This window comes from Chanodichthys erythropterus, chromosome 2, assembly GCF_024489055.1.
Source record: "Chanodichthys erythropterus isolate Z2021 chromosome 2, ASM2448905v1, whole genome shotgun sequence".
Classification (NCBI taxonomy): Eukaryota; Metazoa; Chordata; class Actinopteri; order Cypriniformes; family Xenocyprididae; genus Chanodichthys; species Chanodichthys erythropterus.
The window spans coordinates 3644797-3664075 of NC_090222.1; the positions used below are offsets into that span (position 1 = coordinate 3644797).

Here is a 19279-nt window from a genome sequence, read left to right on the forward strand (position 1 = left end):
TATTGAGGGGTAATCCAAAGACAAGCAAAGGTCAAAACACAGGTAGACAATCCAAACAAAGATAAAGTGGTAACACTTTACAATAAGCTTCATTAGTTAATTTTTTTTTTTGTTGAAATTTACATTAACAAAGATTAATAAATGGTGTATAAGTGCAGTTCATTATTAGTTCATGTTAACTAATGAACTTTATTGTAAAGTGTTACCGATAAAGTCCAGGGCACAGGTATAACACATGGAAAATCCAGAGAACATAGGTCCTAAAAAATGAAGTCCTAAACTGAGTGGCAGTAGTCTGGGGCGGAGTGCCCTCTAGTGGACAACCAGGGCACTCCATCTGGTGATCATGACATAGCCCCTGTTACGTGGTTACGAGGGAGTGGTTACGAGCAAAGGCGGAGTTTATCTGTGTATGGAGACGGAGGCGCCGATGGTTACATTTAGGTTATCAGCTAACACCAGCATTAAAGACTTTTAAAATCATTTTAGCTCAAAACTCACTTTCAGACAGCAGCAAGTGTTTTAAATAACTTGTTGGTGATCCGATGTGGATTCTGATCACCAAGACTATGCGCGCTATTAGGCCTACCATAGTAAACATGGTAAATACGACGGCTTGAAGAAATCAGAGAAATATACGTAGGCTATCACAATCATGTAATTATTTTATCTGTCAGCACGTCTCGTCTCGTCTCTCAACGGGTTGAGACAAAGCGAACGCACCGGCCATAGTGTGACATCCGTTAACCAATAGTGTAAACATACATGACGTCACATAGATGACTGTTTTTATTTAAAAGAAAGGCTATTTATATATTTACAATACTTACTAAAATATAATTAATATGATTTTATTGCTTTTGTATTAGTTGTTTGAAGAGTAAAAAAAAAAAAAAAAAAAATTGGTCGGTCTTAACGCAAATTTACAACCGGCAAGTCGGTCGGACTTAAAGCAAAAAAAAATAAAAAATTTGATTCGGTCCTAAATTGACAGGGTCGGTCGGGTTACGGCAAACAAGAATATTTTTAAGGATGGCCTGACTTACAAAACATAAGGGTTTTCTGGTAGCACCAAAGTACAACAAAAAGTTTCAACACAATGACACTAAAGAAAAGGATCAACCAACAAGGTATAAGTCAAAAAACAACTAATAAAGCTTTCTGGGTTAGGAAAAGAAGCCTCACGATGCAGCCCGCAGCCCACACACACACCCACACCCACATCCTTCCTGCTTATGTAAGTAGCGAGAGGGAAAACAGGGAGAAAGGGGAAAAACACAAAAACATACGTCCTTGGACGTAACAGCCCCCCTCCTAAAGGAGTGGTTTCCAGATGCTCCTAGCATGGTCAGAGAAGTCCAGGAGGGAGGCGGAGCATAGGCAGACCAGGGGGTGGGGTGGAGGGAAAGGTCCATGGAGTGTAAGAAGAACTGGACATGAAGGCAGCGCAGGCTGGACAGGCAGGGCTGGACGTCCCCACTACGGAGCAGAAGATCACCACTGTAGATAGACAGGACTGAAGACCCCCATGGCAGAGCAGAAGGCCACCAAAGCAGCACAGACTGAATTTTAGACCCCAATGTCAGAGCAGAATGCCATCACAGCAGCACAAACAGAACTGAAGACCCCCACGGCAGAACAGAGCACCACAGTTCAGTTGACCGGTCTGAAGACCCCCACGGCAGAACAGAGCACCACAGTTCAGTTGACCGGTCTGAAGATCCCCACGGCAGAACAGAGCACCACAGTTCAGTTGACCGGTCTGAAGATCCCCACAGCAGAACAGAGGACCACAACAGTTGAGTCGACCGGTCTGAAGACCCCCACGGCAGAACAGAGGACCACCACAGTTGAGACGACCAGTCTGAATGATCCCCACAGCAGAACAGAGGACCACCACAGTTGAGTCGACCGGTCTGAAGACCCCCACGGCAGAACAGAAGACCACCACAGTTGAGTCGACCGGTCTGAAGACCCCCACGGCAGAACAGAGGATCACCACAGTTGAGACGACCGGGCTGAAGATCCCCACGACAGAACAGAGGACCACCACAGTTGAGCCGACCGGTCTGAAGACCCCCACGGCAGAACAGAGGACCACCACAGTTGAGACAACCGGTCTGAAGATCCCCACGGCAGAACAGAAGACCACCACAGTTGAGTCGACCGGTCTGAAGACCCCCACGGCAGAACAGAGGATCACCACAGTTGAGACGACCGGGCTGAAGATCCCCACGACAGAACAGAGGACCACAACAGTTGAGTCGACTGGTCTGAAGACCCACACGGCAGAACAGAGGATCACCACAGTTGAGACGACTGGGCTGAAGATCCCCACGGCAGAACAGAGGACCACAACAGTTGAGTCGACCGGTCTGAAGACCCCCACGACAGAACAGAGGATCACCACAGTTGAGTTGACCGGTCTGAAGACCCCCACGGCAAAACAGAGGACCACCACAGTTGAGACGACCGGTCTGAAGACCCCCACGGCAGAACAGAGGACCACCACAGTTGAGACGACCAGTCTGAATGATCCCCACAGCAGAACAGAGGATCACCACAGTTGAGTTGACCGGTCTGAAGACCCCCACGGCATAACAGAGGACCACCACAGTTGAGACGACCAGTCTGAATGATCCCCACAGCAGAACAGAGGACCACCACAGTTGAGACGACCGGTCTGAAGACCCCCACGGCAAAACAGAGGACCACCACAGTTGAGACGACCGGTCTGAAGACCCCCACGGCAGAACAGAGGACCACCACAGTTGAGTTGACCGGTCTGAAGATCCCCACGGCAGAACAGAAGACCACCACAGTTGAGTCGACCGGTCTGAAGACCCCCACGGCAGAACAGAGGATCACCACAGTTGAGACGACCGGGCTGAAGATCCCCACGACAGAACAGAGGACCACAACAGTTGAGTCGACTGGTCTGAAGACCCACACGGCAGAACAGAGGATCACCACAGTTGAGCCGACCGGTCTGAAGACCCCCACGGCAGAACAGAGGATCACCACAGTTGAGACGACTGGGCTGAAGATCCCCACGGCAGAACAGAGGACCACAACAGTTGAGTCGACCGGTCTGAAGATCCCCACGGCAGAACAGAGGACCACCACAGTTGAGTCGACCGGTCTGAAGACCCCCACGGCAAAACAGAGGACCACCACAGTTGAGACGACGGGTCTGAAGACCCCTACGGCAGAACAGAGGACCACAACAGTTGAGTCGACCGGTCTGAAGACCCCCACGGCAGAACAGAGTATCACCACAGTTGAGACGACCGGTCTGAAGACCCCCACGGCAGAACAGAGGACCACCACAGTTGAGTCGACCGGTCTGAAGACCCCCACGGCAGAACAGAGGACCACCACAGTTGAGTCAACCGGTCTGAAGACCCCCATGGCAGAACAGAGGACCACCACAGTTGAGTCGACCGGTCTGTAGATCCCCACGGCAGAACAGAGGACCACCACAGTTGAGTCGACCGGTCTGAAGACCCCCACGGCAGAACAGAAGACAACCACAGTTGAGACGACCAGTCTGAATGATCCCCACGGCAGAACAGAGGATCACCACAGTTGAGACAACCAGTCTGAAGACCCCCACGGCATAACAGAGGATCACCACCGTTGAGACAACCAGTCTGAATGATCCCCACGGCAGAACAGAGGATCACCACAGTTGAGTTGACCGGTCTGAAGACCCACACGGCGGAACAGAGGATCACCACAGTTGAGACGACCAGTCTGAATGATCCCCACGGCAGAACAGAGGATCACCACAGTTGAGACGACCGGTCTGAAGATCCACACGGCGGAACAGAGGACCACCACAGTTGAGTCGACCGGTCTGAAGACCCCCACGGCAGAACAGAGTATCACCACAGTTGAGACGACCGGTCTGAAGACCCCACGGCAGAACAGAGGATCACCACAGTTGAGACGACCGGTCTGAAGACCCCCACGGCAGAACAGAGGACCACCACAGTTGAGTCGACCGGTCTGAAGATCCCCACGGCATAACAGAGGATCACCACCGTTGAGACAACCAGTCTGAATGATCCCCACGGCAGAACAGAGGATCACCACAGTTGAGTTGACCGGTCTGAAGACCCACACGGCGGAACAGAGGATCACCATAGTTGAGACGACCGGTCTGAAGATCCCCACGGCATAACAGGTAACCACCACGGTGGAGCAGATGCAGCCGATGACAACCCAACAACGAAGATCCTCAGGGCAGATCTGGTGGAACTTGAGACCACCACGGCTGATGAGGCGAAACTGAAACATAGAGCACAGAGGGAATAAGGTTGGCCTCAGGGGTCATGTCAAAACAAGCAGGAATCTCAAGGGTGTCCTCCACAGACATAACGGGACCGGTTCTCTGAAATATTCTGTGTCTGAGATTTTCTGTGACACTGGTTGGAGCTTACATGAATATTCACGAGTTTCCTGTTTTGTGTTAAAGGGTTAGTTCACCCAAAAATGTCATTTATTTCTCACCCTCATGCCGTTTCACACCCGTAAGACCTTCATTAATCTTCAGAACACAAATTAATATATTTTAGTTGAAATCCGATGGCTTCGTGAGGCCTCCTTAGGGAGCAATGACATTTCCTCTCTCAAGATCCATAAAGGTACTAAAAACATATTTAAATCAGTTCATGTGAGTATAGTGGTTCAATATTAATATTATAAAGCGATGAGAATGCGCAAAAAAAACTAAATAACGACTTATTTAGTGATGGCCGATTTCAAAACACTGCTTCAGGAAGCTTCGGAGTGTTATGAATCAGCATGTCAAATCAGCGGCCAAAGTCACATGATTTCAGCAGTTTGACACGTGATCCGAATCATGATTCGACACACTGATTCATAACGCTCTGAATAAAGGTCTTACAGGTGTGAAACGGCATGAGGGTGAGTAATTAATGACATTATTTTCATTTTTGGGTGAACTAACCCTTTAAAGTGGCACTGAAAATTTTAGTGCACTGTCCTTGGATCACAGAACTGTTTCCGGTAACCTGATTGTGTTTCCGCGTCGAATGAAGTTAAGATTCTTCTTTATTAATAACTGTTTATGTATGCTCAATAGTTTGTAGGTTACATTGTGTCGTGAGATATAATTTAGTAGTGATTACAGCCACTGGTGGTCTATCGTTAGTAAATGAGCCAACAGCCATCAAGTTTGTTTTAGTACAACTTTTTTTATTTGATTTTCTTTTACTTTGTTTGATATGATAACTAGTATAAATGTATCTGTGGTTGCATAATAAAAGTTTCAGTAGTGATTCTTTTGTCATTCCCGATTGCTTTCTCAGTTGATAGCCTGCATAACTTTAACCAGTTTATTATTATTTTTAAAACACATTGAGAGTTAGGTTTATGTTTCGTTTATGTTTTTGACATGCATGAATTAATGCATGTAAACCTTCTTTATCTTTTCCTGCCTACACACAATGCTCTATATGAATAGAAACACGATGAGACAGTGATATCAAAATTACAAAATACACAAATTTAAAATGCTTTAGGTCACAGCTGCATCTGTCTCTGAAAAAACAACAACAACAGCGATTTGATGTTAAATAAAATTGTAGTAATATTTCAGAATATTCCTGTTTTTACTGTATTTTTGATGTGTCTTGGTGAGCAGAAGAGCCTTCTTTCAAAAGCATTAAAATATTCATTATTCTAATCTTTTGACTGGTTGTGTATGTTTTAATGATAAAGTCATGCAGATTTGAAACCACATGAAAACCACAGTGGATAAAAATGACAGAATTGTCAATTTGGGATGAAACTGTCCTTTAGTTCCTTCTCTTAGATATGTGTCAGGCCACTAAAAGGAGTGAATAAAGTGAAGCCCACACAAGAGATCTACTGCATGTAACTGAGCAGCACTGATGGTAACCAGGTACGTTTAGAGAGAGGCTGCCGTGAAATACTATCTGTTGCTAACAGTAGACACATTGTAAAGCAAACAGAGATGCACTATAATCTAAATGCCCATTACCTATTAACTAGACCTCTTACAAACCAAAGGAAAATATTTTGAAAAATGTTGGTAACAAAACATTTGATGGGCCCCACTGACTTCAATAGTATTTTTTGTTTTTCATACTATGGAAGTCAGTGGGGCCCATCGACTGTTTTGTATCAAAATTATTTAAAATATCTTTTTTTGTGTTTAGCGGAAGAAATTCCTACAGGTTTGAAAAAACTTGAGGTACAGTAAATGATGACAGAATTTTCATTTTTGGGTGAACTATCACTTTAAATGATCTCAGTACAAAAAACAAAACAAAAACTGAAAAAAAAAATAGACTTATGAATTTACTTTCATCCCATTAATTGTAATTAATTATGCATCATTACATAAATACTGTGAGAGTATATATGAATGAGACTTTCAGATGAATTATAATGTTTGTTGAGCATGAAGATATTTCCATTGTGAAGTAGCATTTTTATGCATTCACATTTTCATAAAATTGACATTGTTCTGGAAAATGAAGAGTCTTTTAAGGACTGACCAGCAGTGTTGCCAATTGAGGGATTTTGTAGCCAGATTTAGTGACTTCTCTGCCCCTTTTGAGGCTTTTTTTTTCAAAAGTTTTGGGACAAATCTAGCAAATTCTTGGACAAACCTTATCTAGATTCTTATTTTGCCCACTGATCTATAGTCATATTTATATAGATCAACGAATGATGTCATCTAGATACATTAGCTACCAGTTTTAGCAGTTTGGCTGACCAGCACTTACCTGTTTTATGAGGCGATAAAAGGCGGGACTAACACTAACACACACAGTATAGCTTGGGCTACTGCACTTTTTAAAAACCAGCAGGTTCTGTAAATTAGCCTACTATACTATTACTAAGTGATTTTATTCACTAGCTCAAGTTTTTAAAGTGACCCCCGAGGCACGAGGTCATTTGTACGGCATGCTTGATGCGGATTCATAGGGATTCACATGGATGACTAACCTGGAAGTCTGTCGCGAACCAGGAAGCCGCTTTATTGTCTCTGAGGAACAGTGAAAACTAATGTCTGCGGTCCATGGCGCACTCTTACATTTCTAGCCCACTGTAAGGAGTTTATTGGATATTAAAAAGTCATGCGAATTTGGCGGTTCACGCGCTTTTCGCTTCTTTTGGGGGTTTTCCTGTCATCATTCTCGGAGCTCACAGGTAACAGCCAAACCCACATTCCACACTTACAGACACACAGTACTATATCCATTTCGATGGACACTAAGTCGAGGTTAATCTTTACCTCTTCACACTTGTGTTCATTTCAAATTTAAATGTATAAAACTGGTTTTATAAACTCGCCATGACTAACGTTACAGGTAACCGTTTTAAAGGATCTGATGATCGCATTTAAGATTTTACCGTGTGGGTTGGTTCGTACTATTTTGTTCATTTTTTAATTATGCCTTTTCACTTTAGAAATGAATAGTATGTTATATAAAAATGCATGGGTTAACACAACGTCTTTGATTTACCCATATCGTTTCCTTAGAAAGCAAGACTTTTACTTACTGACAGCATGATTGATAGTGGAGCTGTTAACTTCTTTCTGTCTCATTTTCTTTTCTTGACAAAATTCGCGTTTATTTAAACTCAGAACCACAAAAAACAAGAGACTTTAGACGCGCAACGAGCGGGGAAGAGGTAGGGTGAATTAATGGTGATTTCCGCCTTGTGCAACGTTTCTTGTCATAAATGAAAAACATCAGCTCAACACATGATACATTTCTGTAATACTAAAGATGTTAACTATCCATTTGAGGGGGAAACAATGGTATATTATAAGGAAAGGATATGTGAAATACACTGTAAACTGAGCGAAAAAAAACATTTGGTAACATTTGGGTGATTGGACACAACGTTTGGGTTCTTTCCATTGATTTAGGGTAGTGTAAGTATATTTACTATATTGCACTTGTTAGTTCATACTTTGATATGCAATTTTTCATTTTCTGCATCATCATTAAGAGTCAGTGTTTGTTTAACTTTATTTCTCAGTTTATAAATCCATCCACAAAAGAAGGCTTTTAGTCCAAAAGTCATTGAAAACATAAAAAAAAAAAAAACCATTCAGATGAGTAAAACCAGTAAATCACCAATTAACTGGTTGACAAACACATTTAACCTGCACAAACCTTTTATTACTGCAACAGTAAAATGATTATTGCAATTGGTAATAAATGAATAAATAAAAAGAGTTTAACTATAATGTTTCTATTTTCAGAATTTGGTTGTTTTATTTTTTTTAGCATTTAAGCACTGTCCCAATCACCCAAAATTATACTGTCCCATCCACCCAGATTGTGTTTGGGTGGATGGGACAAAATAAAAACAATTCTGAAAATACAAACATGATATTAACCATTTTTTTTTTTACTGATTTTGTAGCAGTAGTGCATCATATTCATGTTTCTATCAAAAGTTTGTACATTATAGTAGCTATGACAATTTTAGGACCTTATTACGGTGTTGCCTCCAGGCAACATGGTCTATTTTAGTTTTTTTTTTTTTTTAAATAAGCCACCAATTGATTGCTCAAACGTATCTCAGGACAGAATAACTCAAATACTAATCAATAAAAGTGCAAAAAAGACCAAAACATGACCAACAGGGGTCCATTTTGTGTCCTGTTTCAGCACATGTGCACATGTCACATGACTCCATATTTTCTCCATTGAAAAGTGCTTTTTTCACTTGTTTTTAACCATTTAATCGCCCACAAAAATATGAGTCACCTTCACTGGCAAGTAAAGAAGTATTTTTAAGAACTTTACATTATATATCATTAAATGTTTTACAGAAAATAACAAAAAACTGTATGTTGCCACAAGGCAACATTGTACCATAATGGAATCACATAAGGCCATACAGGCATAATAGGTTTGAATACAAATGTATCATATTTGTAAGGAAAAGAGTTAGAATTATCTAAATATGTTGGCATTTTCACATGATTTTGTAATGCATTTATAAGAATATTAATTCACATACTATATCTGCATATATTATGATCCGCACATTTTCTATAGCACTTTAAAGAGGTATAAAACACAGGTAGCAAAGCCAGTTTATGAGGGTGAGGATGAGGAGTTAATGAGGGGTCATACTGTGAGGAGGAAGATTAAATCATAGTGACAATCCATCAGGAAGAGACTGAGGTTGAGAGAGAAGATGGAGATGAGGATGAAGATGGATATGATCATTTAATATAATAACATAAAAATATGATGGTTTGGTAATACTTGTGTTCCACTATGGTACAATGTTGCCTGAGGGCAACAGCTGGATATAAAATTTTACTTTTTATTAAATATGAAACTTTTCATACATTAAAAACTATATAAATTTGTTTGTTTAAGTGTCTAGTTAAAGAAATTAATGTTTTCAATAAATAAATTTATTTTTTTCTACATGAAAATGGCAAATGTTTAATTTTTTCCATTGTGGTACAATGTTGCCTCGAGGCTACAAACTTATAAAAATTAAATACATTTAAAAATTATGAAAATGTTTATTGATTTTGTTAAAGTGTCCAATTTTAAGTAGGAAAAACAACACAAATAATTTTTTCCTCATTGATATCATATTGTGTACCATAGAGGGTTAAAACTACCAAAAGCTTATGTCATTTTCCTCAGTTCATGCATTTCACGGTCAGCTTCCTGTTTGATGCATGCCCCGCCCACCTACTTGATGTTAGACCAATGACGGCATCCCATTTTAGTTATGTGGGGCACGTTCAAGCTCAAACTTGTAAGACTGATGCTGGATTCATTCCCACAGAAGTAAACCAGAAGTTAATAATGGTTTTAAGATTTTAGAGATATTTTGCTCTCTGTAATGGGTGTGTCCACCTTCACAGGGTCTTTCATGCAAATGGCCTTCTGTCCCCAAAAGGTGTAAACTACTCAGTCTAGGACCCTGACTAATGCAAATTTCCACTGTGAACACATGTTTCCATTTGAAAGAAGTTTCTGTCTTGGTCTGGGTATTTAAAAAGATGTTGCAGGAGGCTCGGGGCTCGATCCTTTAATCAGATCAGACACTCAGCAATGTGTAGTTTTCTAATGTCAGGTATGCATCTTTTACTCCGTTTCTGAGCATCTGATGTTTTGTAGTGATCATCTTTGAATTGATTATGTGATTGGCATGATACATTTACCTTACTAATGCATTCACTATATGGGGCTAGACAAAGGTGTACTGGTCATAACCTCTGGTCATTGCCTCTGCTTTAATTAAGTTGTTATATAGTTATATTATTATGGGGCCAGATAAATTACTATCGAGAGTCGACATTACCTCAAAGTACTGGTCATAACCCCTGATTATTGTTGGAGCTTTAACTAAGTTGTTATATAGGCGATTGTATGGGGCTACATGGGTACCTTTTAACAATAGCAAGCATGGACAGCATTGTTAAATTGCTTTAGCCATAACCTCAGTTCTGATTCTCAAAACCCCCAATAGCTTGTTCTCCATATTGATACGACTACAGAGACAATAACAGATTACATACATTTTTGTGTGGACCGTGTGCTCACAAAAAAGAATGTTATTATATATCCAAATGACAAATCGTACGTAACTAAAGAACTTAAGAACTGTATTAACAGGAAAAAGGTTGCGTTCAAAAACAAAAATTATGCTGGGTTGAAAATTATCCAAAAAGAGCTCAATCATCAACTAAAGGAAGCAAGAAGATATTATTGAGCATCAGTTTTCCACCTCAAATTCTAAAAAATTATGGAACACATTGAAGGCTGTTACGAATATGGAATTGAGTAGACCACATATAGGCACAAACAATGACTTACAGAAGGCTAATGAACTGAATGACTTTTATCTTCAGTTTCAAGCTCATGATTTCTCTGTTAAATGTAAATCTGTTAGAGGTTCTCTGACAGATGATATGGGTACTAAATTAAAGGTTGATTTTTTTTCCAGGGTTCAATTACTGTTTCAGCAGTTAAGCATAAACAAATCTAAAGGACCTGATGAGATGTCTGCAAGGTTTTTGAAAACTTGTGCTGCAGAACTCACTCCAGTGTGGTGTACACTTTTTCATCGTTCACTGTACTCGCATAGAGTCCCTGCACTCTGGAAAAGGCCTGTGATCATTCCAATTCCAAAAAATCCCCATCCATCTGAGAACAATGACTATAGACCTGTAGCTCTAACATCGATTGTTGTTAAATGCTTTGAGAACTATATTGTGTCTTTATTGAAAAGTAAAGTAACCTCAAAATTAGATTCATGGCAGTTTGCTTATAGACAGGGCAGGAGTGCAGATGATGCAGTAGGGAGCATCACCCACTTAGTATCTAAACATCTGGAGGACTCAAAAGCATATGCATGCCTTCTTTTGATTTTAGTTCGACTTAACACTTTGCAACCATATTTATTATTGGAGAAATTGAAACAGATGGATGTAAATCCTTATATTATAAAATGGTACTTTTTTTTTAACAGATAAAATCCAACAGGTTAAGGTTAACAAGATGATCTCTGACTCTCAATATATCGGTACAGGAGTCCCTCAAGGGTGTGTGAGCTCCCCAGTTCTCTTTAAACTGTACACGGGCAGTTGTGAGCAAAACCAATAACAACTACATTGTGAAATTCAGTGATGACACTGCTATTCTTAGATTACTATATTAAGACCAAGACATCTTGTCTTACCACTCTGAAATTAACCAGTTTATAGAGTGGTGTGATGCCCACTACCTGATTGTGAATGTGAAGAAAACTGAGGAGATGATATTCGATCCAAAGTCAATTAGAGACCATAGCCCTGTACATATCCATAACGTTCCAATTACACAGGTGTTCTCATATAAATATCTCGGTGTTTATATTGACTGTTCTCTTACATGGCATGTTCATGTTGACAATCTGTGTACTCTGCTACAACAAAGATTGTATTTTCTGTGAAGGCTCAGATTATATGGTGTCAGTAGTAAGATTATGATGCTGTTTAATCGAGCTGTACTGGAAAATGTGATTAGATATGGAATACACCTTTGGTATGGTAATTTGACAGTATAGTTGAAATCCAGGCTTGGACGTCTTATTCATACATATATGAAGATCATGTGTAGAACAGAACCTTTTTAACCAAAAGTCAACAGTGAGGGAGGCATGTACGATTCTGCATGATTCAACACACACTTTGAACTCTGAGTTTGAAATGCTGCCAAGATGCAAATTAAACCGGTTTAAAATCTCATTCTTTCCTTCTGCAATTAAGCTGCTAAATAACACTTAGTACATTTTGGGGGACAATAAAGTATACCTTAACCTTAATTAAGTACAAAGTAACTGTATTCAGTTGTATTGTTTCCCAAAGAACCTCAGTGAACATTTCTTAAAAGAACCGTTTTTTCTTGTGTGGAGAACATTTTCCACTATAATGAACCTTTTGTACAATAGAAAGGTTCTGTGAATGTCAAAGGTCATTCATGGAACCATAAATGCCAATAAGGAACCTTAATTTTTAATTGTGTAAATGATGTTATTTATAACTTAATATAAATTGAGAAACTGCATATTTTTGTGCTTTTATAAATAATTTTGTCTATATGTGAAAAATGCTAAAGGTTAAAGTGGAGAAGGTTAAAGTGTTGTTGCAGCATTTAAAATATATATTTTCTCATTATACTCATGAATTTTACACTAAAATCTTGATGTTTGCTTAATAAAAGTTAGTCTTTTCATCATTTCAGGTGGTGCAGAGCTCAATGTTACTGTTGAAGAGGGCACAAGCATCCACATTAATGCTGGTGCTGGAATAAACACACCGTGCAAAGTTTGTATAAGTCAGCTGTGTCAGTCTTCTGTGATCCTCAGAAGTGATACGCGTTTGGACTTCAGCTGTTCACAGCCAGAGAATGTGTTCACCGTGCAGATCATCAGAGATACTGGTGAGAGCTGTCAGATAGAAATACTTAAACTCCTTACATTTTTGATTTAGACAATCCTATTTCACGGGTCGTTAAGACATAAGCAATGTCCCTCTCCTTTTATAGTATTTTGTCTACAGAACATTACATTATTATCCATCTTGAGTTATACCCTCTGGTGCTTTACGTTTTGATTTTTTTTTTTTTTTTTTTAAATGTTATATATAATTTACTTCATCAGAATGGTATGACACTTTGTGACTTTTGTGGCCCTTGCTATATGAACCCACTCACACACACAAAAAAATAAATCATGGACAAGTTTCTAAATGGTTAAATGTCCTAAAAAAAAAGTCACACTTCCTCATGGTCAAAAATTATATTCATAAATCCTCTCCCGTGGCTGCATGGGATAGTAAAGTGTCCAGTGAATGTGCACTTCAGAATCTCGCAGGAAGTAGTAGGTCATCCAGGGACTTTTCGGCTACTTTTTTTTAAATACTATGTATTCGGATGTACTACTATTTTGGCGCATTTTTTTTTCACATACTATATAGTAGGGTAGTATTCAATTTCGGACACAGTGTATAAACCATAGACTGTAAAAAAAGATAGACACCGCGACGCCGCTTCCTTCCATTGTATTAAACTGAAGCCAAAATGGGCCGATGAATGGACGCTGACACGTTACGCAATACGTCAAAAAAAAAAAAGTTTGGAGCCTGGGCATGCGCAGAAGGAATCGTCAGTGGAGCCCGGAGGCGGAGTCGCGATATCAAACTTCCGCCCAGACGACTGCGTCATCATTGATGTATTTTAAATAGACTATAAAAATTATACACAATTTAAAATTCTACCTATAAAATAATAGGCTATTCTGTTTCTAGAGCAATAATATTTTTGAAACAGCAAATTCAGTAGATAAAATCAATATAATATGCCACTAGATACAACTCTAAATCGTCAGAAATGGTCCTGCCATTTTAAATCAAGTTCAACTAACGTTACAGGAGATCGACTGCTGTAATTAGAGTAGGATATCATTAGTTTTGTCCTGCTAATTATTATTTTATACCCATAAAAATAATAAGTAACTGCCAGATAACGATCACCTGCTTTTTCCCGACATGGCTAACGTTAGGCGTGCTATCTTAACTAATAACATTTATTAATTAGCTTATAACGCCCACATTTAATGTTACAGAAAAAAGTTCAGTGATCCGTCAGATCCTGTAGGTCGGTTAGTACAGTTTACTGCTGAACAACTCAGTTTGTTGGTGTTAAATAACAAAGAAATCGAAAATTAACAGTAAGTTAACACATCTTCAATCTCCCCTCGAAGCTCCGACAGTCCTCAGACAAGCTGTCAATCAACTGCAAATCATGACGACACGCCCCGTTTTTATAGCATCAAATAGCTAGCTAAAATCTAAATTATCACAAAAACAAACAATTGAATATATATCAGCGTGATAACTACCTTAAATGACCAAAACTATCTTTCCGAAAGTTTTATTTGAAACAGAATTTATTTTTAAGTTTTCAATGAAGTCTCATTCGACTGCATTGAGAGGGCGGGGTTTATGACCTGTACTGCATCCAGCGTCCAGGGGGCGATCAAAGAGCCCGCAGCTTCACTTTTCAGAACGTATGAGACACACCTGGTGTAAACTAATGAAGACAGAGTGCGCTGTGTTCTTTGACACAGACAATTATGTAGTACTACAAACCAAAAAGTTTTTCCTTTGCATTTTTCGTGTACAGATGACAACATTTTCAAAATGATCCCTGTTCACAGATCAGCGAAAATTACTAAAAACATTGTACTCTGCTGCCAGGCCAGTAGATGGCAATGTAACTTCGTAAATAAACACAACAGGCCTATAGAATGAACACATCCACATGATGTCATCATGTTCGCAAATTCGTGTTTTTGTAGTTTACACTAGGGGTGCAACGGTTTAGATTACTCACGGTTCGGTTCGTATCACGGTTTTAGGCTCATGGTTTCGGTACGGTTCAGTATGTGCTATGTTCAAATAAAAAATTACTACTGTCAAATAAAAATAAAGAAAATAAGAACAAATAATCAAACGGCACAAATAAATACAGTAAAGCAAAGATACAAATAAATAAAGCTTTTCAGGTTTTTCATGTATCCAGTTTTCAGGTACAGAATTTGAATAGCTAATAAAATGTTAAACAACATTGCATGTAATCTTCACTGTATAAATTAAATAAATATTAATCATTATTAATTATTAAGCTACTATTCAGTCATGAGCAATGAGTGATTTCCTTGTCTTTTTTTGTTTGATTAACATTACAAACACATTCAGACAGCAGGAATGCAAGGGCTGCTGTCTCTTTAAGACATAATACACGGATCAGTACACTGAAACTGAACACGCTTTGTTTCTTGAGCGTATAAGTGCACTTAAGACATAACCCACTTTGCTTGCTAGGATACTCGGCATGTTGACATAACTTTGTGTGAATTTGTCCATTCAAGAACAAGACCTGAAAGAGACCTCTATTTGTGCGCTGTACACGTATATTGCGTTGTCAGATATGAGATGAACCTCGGTGCAAGTGTTTGCTGAACCGAATGTGCAGAACGGTACAGTTCGTTTTTTTTTTACTGACAACCGTTTCACCACTAGTTTACATTAAGACAGTAATGCTATAGGATTTCAGAAACATGCACTTTAAAAATAGTTTTCCAAAAGTTAGCATTTTTAGGCCCCCAAAACACTTTTTTTAAGTAAATGAACAGCCAAAACGCATGAAAAGTTAACTGTTTTTAGTAGAAAATTATGTTGTATAAATTGTCCCTCTGGCGCTGCTGTTCTCAGCACCGTCAAAATAAAAATCCAGCACAGTGTCAAAATAAGTCCCACTTCCAACACATCAACTATTTATTGGCCAATGCCAATATTTAAAAAAAGCCAAATATAGGCTGATATATCGGCAATATATCGGATGACTACTTAGTACCATAAAATTCCCTCAAAATACAAAAATATATATAAAAAAAAAAATATATATATATATATATATAAAATATAAAAATTGCCCAGGAGTATGAGTGTGACCCCCTAAGTGAGGAGCACCAGAGGGTAAAATTAACACTGTATGTTTGTTGTCAACTTAATAAATCCCCTGACATGACACATTTGTTCAACAGTGAATTCAGACATTGAACCCAAAGAACACCATGCCTTTCAAAAGTTCAATCGGACCTTCACCTGGAATCTGAAGTCTCTTATAAGGACAATCCATTTGAATTTCAGTAGGACTGGTTTACGGCAGATTCAGCCTACAGACAGCTGCCCAGACAAACACGTTTACATGATCACGGTGGAGAATGTCAGTGTTGGGAGGTTTTGTCAGAATGGAGCCATTAGTGCAGTCCATGTGCGTAATTTTGGTAAACTGTCTTTGGAAGTGTCTGGAGGTCAACCTCTGGACATGAAAGTTATTGGTGTATCACTGGAACGTGCCATGAACTGTAAGTATATTAGTAAATCTTATATATTTAAAGGGTTCGTTCACCCAAAAATGAAAATTCTGTCATTAATTACTCACTCTCATGTCATTCCCAACCTGTAAGATTACTTTTTAACGAGATTACAAGAATACTTTTTGTGTGCAAAAACAAAACAAAAATAACGACCTTTACTGAATACTGAGCCGGCGTTTAGATTTAAACACAGAAGCGCTGCACTGTGGTTTCTACGTCAACTGTTTAGGAGACTGACAGGAAAGAGAAGAGATTGTTGAATAAAAGTGTAATTTTTGTTTTGTTTTTGCGCACAAAAAGTATTCTCGTCTCTTCAGTGGTTTAACCACTGTAGTCATGTTGACTATTTTAGCAATGTCTTTAGTACCTTTCTGGGCCTTGACGGTGGTTATTAAATTGCTGTCTATGTAGGAGCTCTCGGATTTCTTTAAAAATATCTTAATTTGTGTTCTGAAGATGAACAAAGGTCATATGGGTTTGGAACGACTTAGTAATTAATGAGAGAATTTACATTTTTGCATGAACTAACCCTTTAAGCAGAAATTGTTTAAATAATGTTGTCATATGTGAATTGTTGAACTTTCTCTGTTTTACAGCACTGGCTAATATCCATGTTGTTCTCCCAGAGAGGAGTTCAACCCAGGATTTCTTTACCCCAAAAACTTTTCCTGAAAATGCAGAGACAGTGTGGTATTTCATTGTGCCCCATGCATACTACACAGATGTGCACATTCTAAACTACACTGTTCCAACATGCCTCCAAAATGAAAACATCCCTACAATGAAGTATACTTGGCAGGACAAGGACCCTCTGGTTAAACCTCTGAATGGAAGCCAGCCATTGGTGGAGACTGGCAACTTTAATCTCTCCATAAAGAACTGCAGAATGTCCAGGTCAAGTCTTCCATCGGAAGGCCTAATGGTGCACTTTCAAATCTCTGCCATCAAGAGAATAAAGGGTATGTAGCATTTTTTTCTTCCATAATTAGATTTGCTTATTTTTATGTACTTTTAGAGTAGTCATATTTCCATACACATCATCCCCTTGCAGATTATGCAAGATGTTAATAAATAATATTAACAAAATAAAAGGGATCATAAAAATTGCATGCTATTTTTTATGTAGTACTCTCCTGAATAAGCTGTTAATCACATAATAGATGTTAACATATAGTCCACACGACAAAATTTTTACAAATGAACCAGTTCAAAAGTTTACACACCCTTGATTCTTGATACTACATGTTTTTATTAAATTACCTGGATGATTAAGACTGGTTTTATGTTTGTGATGGTTGTTCATGAGTCCCTTGTTTGTCCTAAACAGTTAAACTGCCCACTGTTCTTCAGAAAAATCCTCTTTGGTTTCTTTGGCTCCTGCGTCAGCATCACACGCATGCGTTGTGCTTCTCACGTGTACAGCGTTGACTAATACTGAGCCAGCGTTTGGACGTAAACACGGAAGCCTGCACTGCGTTCATTATGTCAACTGCTTATGACAACAGTTCAGATTGATAAATAAAGTCGTTATTTATGTTTTTGCACACAAAAAGTATTCTCGTCACTTCATAATATTAAGGTTGAACCATTGTAGTCACGTTCACTATTTTAACAATGTCTTTAATACCTTTCTGGACCTCAAAAGGTGCACTGACATTGCTTTCTTTGTGTGGTTCAGATACCCTCGGATTTCATAAAAAATATCTTAATTTGTGTTCCGAAGACAAACTAAGGTTTTACAGGTTTGCGATGACAGATTGAGTACTTAATGACAGAAATTTCATTTTTTATATATATATATATATATATATATATATATATATATATATATTGTTTTTTTTTTTTTTTTTTTTTTTTCATTCTGCCCTTTAGAAGCTACCTGAGATAAGACAAAATGAGTACAATTTCCCCAGATTATCCAATTTCAAAAGTTTACATCCAACGGTTCTTAATGCATATTCTTCAAGGGTATGTAAACTTATGAGTATAACTGTAGTTTGGGTGAATAATAGTGTAATCACCTCTTTACTGTGGCGTTCTCCATCACTAGTAGGGTGTAACTTATTTTACCCTCAAATGAAAACAAAAAAATAAGTGATAATTGTTAACTTGAGCCTATTTTAAGCATAAGCACTGTGATCCTTTTCGAGACACGTTTTTATTGTTATTGATTGATTGTTTTATCTTTATTGATTTACTTTGATTACACAAGGCAAAGATTGAGCCATCTGTTGTGTCATTATGGAAAACCCAAGTTCCAGGTCATGACTCATGGATACAGGATATGAGAAGAGTGGTTTCTTTCTTTTCTGTGGAGTTTGAAGAGCCTCAGGCCTCACATGAGGTGCTGTTGAAGCTGCTTTTTAGTCAACCACATGTTTGATTAGGGTGGGGAAACTATTGAGCAACAGTCAAGTTGAATCAACTCAACATTGAGTTGAATCAACATTGATTTCAGACATTGTTTCAAAACTGAGCAGACATCACAACAGACATTTTTGGTTATTTTCTAAATGCAGTATGGGTGTTTGTTTAATTTCGATTAGTGTAATTTGATTTATTGTTGATATATTTTTTTGTATCATGTCAAAGTTACAATTAAGAGTCACACATTTCAGTTCAGTTTTCACCTATTTCAAAAGGCTGCAAAAGCAACATATTTATCAGAAATTATCACCAAAAAATCACACTGTTCTAGAACACTATTTTCAACAATTTATTCTGTTTTAAACCCCTCAGTGCAGACATTTCCAGAGATTCCACCTTTACTATGGGAAAATTTTCTTTGTAAAAGTACTTTGTC

The 19279-nt window shown here is 38.7% G+C and overlaps 2 protein-coding genes across 2 annotated transcripts in view; one reads left to right on the forward strand and one right to left on the reverse strand.

Annotated features, from left to right (window-relative positions):
* Positions 1 to 3588: 3588 nt before the first annotated feature.
* LOC137024319 (uncharacterized) lies at positions 3589 to 7688 on the reverse strand. Its single transcript, XM_067391717.1, has 2 exons — positions 7564 to 7688; positions 3589 to 4293 (listed from the first exon to the last, which is right to left on the reverse strand). Exons 1-2 carry the CDS (start codon positions 7570 to 7572, stop codon positions 3631 to 3633), a joined length of 672 nt encoding a protein of 223 aa, XP_067247818.1. The 5' UTR covers positions 7573 to 7688; the 3' UTR covers positions 3589 to 3630.
* Positions 6819 to 19279, forward strand: part of LOC137024313 (CUB domain-containing protein 1-like) — a 32786-nt gene continuing 20325 nt past the window's right edge. Inside the window, exons 1-4 of the mRNA XM_067391702.1 lie at positions 6819 to 7209; positions 12777 to 12974; positions 16141 to 16464; positions 17073 to 17435. Coding sequence (XP_067247803.1) covers positions 7137 to 7209; positions 12777 to 12974; positions 16141 to 16464; positions 17073 to 17435 — 958 coding nt within the window. The 5' untranslated portion in view covers positions 6819 to 7136. The remainder of the gene's footprint in view (positions 7210 to 12776; positions 12975 to 16140; positions 16465 to 17072; positions 17436 to 19279) is intronic.